The sequence below is a fragment of the Brassica oleracea genome, unplaced genomic scaffold (genome assembly GCF_000695525.1).
Source record: "Brassica oleracea var. oleracea cultivar TO1000 unplaced genomic scaffold, BOL UnpScaffold01138, whole genome shotgun sequence".
NCBI lineage: Eukaryota > Viridiplantae > Streptophyta > Magnoliopsida > Brassicales > Brassicaceae > Brassica > Brassica oleracea.
The window spans coordinates 15844-18829 of NW_013617698.1; the positions used below are offsets into that span (position 1 = coordinate 15844).

Below are 2986 nucleotides of genomic sequence, written 5' to 3' on the forward strand. Positions count from 1 at the left end.
GTCATATAGTTAATTATCTGATTAACCATCTCTAAGACTTGTCTATTTGAAACTAAATAGGCCAACTCAAACAGTAACATGCATTAAAAACATAATGAAGGGGATGAGTACAAGATTGTGTATACCTTATTGTTTACTACGATGGATAATGATATAAAATTGGTTTACATCTAAAATTTCTTTTATTTTTTGGTTAAGGGTTGACAAAAAAGTTGAATAGTTGTTCCCTTATACCCTTGTACACATCTAGACACTCCGGTATCACACAGTCAATCTCAGGCTCATCATTCCGGTTCATAAGACATGATTCTTGTTAACCGGAAAACTTGGCAGCTTAGAGAGTCTAGCCATATAGAGCTGTGTCATGTCAAGTTGTGGGGGCAATGGAGATGAGAAAAGCTGAGAGGCCGAAGAGCAATAAGGCTGCCTGCCTAACTGAGCGGTTCTATTGCTGGGATCTTGAGACATTGACAAACTGGAAAGATTCTTTAGAACTGACTTATACGGTGTCTTGTGTCCAACTGGTGGAGCGTGCTCGTGCATCCCATCGTATGTAGTCTCCCCCTCTCTCCACGTAATTCTTCACATTACACCCAGTGTATATGCATTTGTAGTAACTCCTGCAATTATCATTTATACCAAAAGAAACATATATTTTTAGATATAGGATCAAAATATATAAAATATGTTGGTGAAAGAAATATATAACCTTGGATTTGCATTCCCTATGACAGCTCTCCCACCATATTTCCACCAGTGAAAACCATACTGATGATGGTTTTCTTCGCTTTCCATCTGAGTTATGACCTTTTGGTTCTTACTTTTTCTTGTGGCTCCAACCATGTTTGTTACCTCATCTTTCCTGCGAGAGGATTATGTATTTAAGTTAATTTTAGTTTAAATATTAAGTTTTATTATTATGTATGTATTGATTATAAGATGTTAACTTGGGACTTTCTCTTTTGAGAAGAAGGTTCGACGTCTTGTATATCAACAATGTCATGATCTTCGGAGATCATGTTCATGATATCTGTTTCGGAAAAGACCTCAAAATCAAAAGAAGAGACTAAAAGAGCAACAATGGGATCAACATGAGATGTGACATACATAAATGGACTCTTCCGTTCCATTTATATCACTAAAGCCTGTTTCACATGTAAAAAAAAAGAAAATTTACAATAATATTCCGAAATCGAAACTGTAAGCAAACTCGAGACATTAAGAAAGTCTATTACCGTCTATCTCGGCTGATGAGGAAGGTCACCACCGGAATTTTCCACCGTCTTTGGAGGAAATTAAGTTACCAAAGACAATAAACAGTGATGGTTAGACATCATTTGTAAAATCTAAACGCAAATAGGTATTGTTGGTCAAATTGTCTTCAGTCTCTATTATGTTTATCGGAACAAAAACCCATAACAGGTATGATAAATATCAAATGTGAACAAAAAGGAAATAATAGATTTGTGGTTACTTTTCTTTTTTTTAACGTCAAAAAATCATTCTATTACTCAAACTTGAGGTAGTCTAAGTAATCAAACCGGAATAGAACAACTAATAAAATGTAAATTCCTAGGGAAGGATCTAGCAGTCTTAGCTAAATAGTTTGAAAACTGATTGCGCGCTCGTAGAACATGATGTTGAAATCCAGGAAGAATATATGTAGCCTTTCTATCCTTTCCAATTCCGTTGCAAAGCTTGGCCAAGCATGAGATTCCTACCTTTTGCACAATACACGTAATATTTTTTAAATAACATACCCAACTCTATTGCCAAACATTTGTTCAATCACATATTCATTCAACTATTTATCATAGAGTATATCTTACGTATTAGTTTCATTAAAAAAAAAAATCTTACGTATTAGAGATCAATCATAAACATATAAAAGACATTGTTACCTGTGAATAAGAGTTGTAGAACATATTTAGGGACTGTAACAGTGCAGAGGGGATATATAGGAGAAGGAACAAGAGTCGGGTTCCTGAAATTTTTTTGATGACTTACGTTCTCTTTCTGGAGTGGTGGGAGATCAAATCCTATTAGCCACTCTGTAGCTGAGACCACCAGATTTTTGTTCAGACTGATGATCAGTTGATAAGTTGGTATGTTGGAAGATCTCGCTGGTCGGATTTAAACCATTGTCGGTTTGATGATCCAGCATCGAAATATTGTTCTTAGGATAGGACTCCACGGGTGAGCCCAGTAGAACCTCATATCCATGAAGTTTCCATCATAATCGCATTCATTTTTTTAAGGGAGAAAGCCCAGAAATGCCATAAAACCCACAAAAACAAAAACAAAAATCGTTGAAAATATAATGCGTTTGGAAAAAAATAATATAATGTAAAGTTGACATAATTTGGGAGATTTTAAATAGTTAACAGATTAATGAATAATTTATTTAGAGATCATCCAAGTGTCATCAATGTTTAGGAGGTTTTGAATTATTTTTCTTACCATTTTAGTTGTTAACAGTGGTGTATACTTCGGTTCGGTTTGATCAAAACAATACCGAAAGCTAGTTGAATTATACAAGATTCGGTAACAGAAATACCAACAGAAATAAGAATATTTTGTTGTTAAAATAATTAAATTCAGTAATAGTATTTGACAAATTTAAATTCAGTAATAGTATTTGACTAATTTGCTAAGACCTTCTCGCTCAAGCTTCTTCTGTTATATATAGAGTCTTATATATACACACTGACACCAGAATTTGGAACAGAAGATTTGTCACATTTGACACATCAATTCATAAGAAATAAACATTACTAACTACGGTTTATTGTGAATGAGGTACTTAAAATGTCTCAATGCGTACAATAAGTTTTTTAAATATAACAGAATTTTTTTTTAAATAACAAAAATTTGGAAACTTAAATAAACCAAACAACCAAAATTACAGCATACGTTTTTTGTTTATATTGACACTACAAGAAAACAGCGACATACCGAGGGAAAAAATCGTCAGTATGTCGTCGGA

General features: G+C 33.8%; 1 protein-coding gene across 1 annotated transcript; it reads right to left on the minus strand.

Moving 5' to 3' along the window:
* Positions 1 to 294: 294 nt before the first annotated feature.
* On the minus strand, positions 295 to 1130 carry LOC106320930 (probable WRKY transcription factor 10). The gene is made up of 3 exons (XM_013759271.1): positions 955 to 1130; positions 710 to 862; positions 295 to 580 (listed from the first exon to the last, which is right to left on the minus strand). Exons 1-3 carry the CDS (start codon positions 1128 to 1130, stop codon positions 295 to 297), a joined length of 615 nt encoding a protein of 204 aa, XP_013614725.1.
* Positions 1131 to 2986: the final 1856 nt, after the last annotated feature.

Bases quoted from the DNA above. Each gene is read 5' to 3' on its own strand.
- LOC106320930 (XM_013759271.1), bottom strand. From the start codon at position 1,130: ATGGAACGGAAGAGTCCATTTATGTATGTCACATCTCATGTTGATCCC. The intron at 863-954 runs GTCCCAAGTTAA...ATCCTCTCGCAG, and splicing joins CCTTCTTCTCAAAAGAGAAA to GAAAGATGAGGTAACAAACA. The intron at 581-709 runs GTTATATATTTC...TGTAATGTGAAG, and splicing joins ATAGGGAATGCAAATCCAAG to AATTACGTGGAGAGAGGGGG.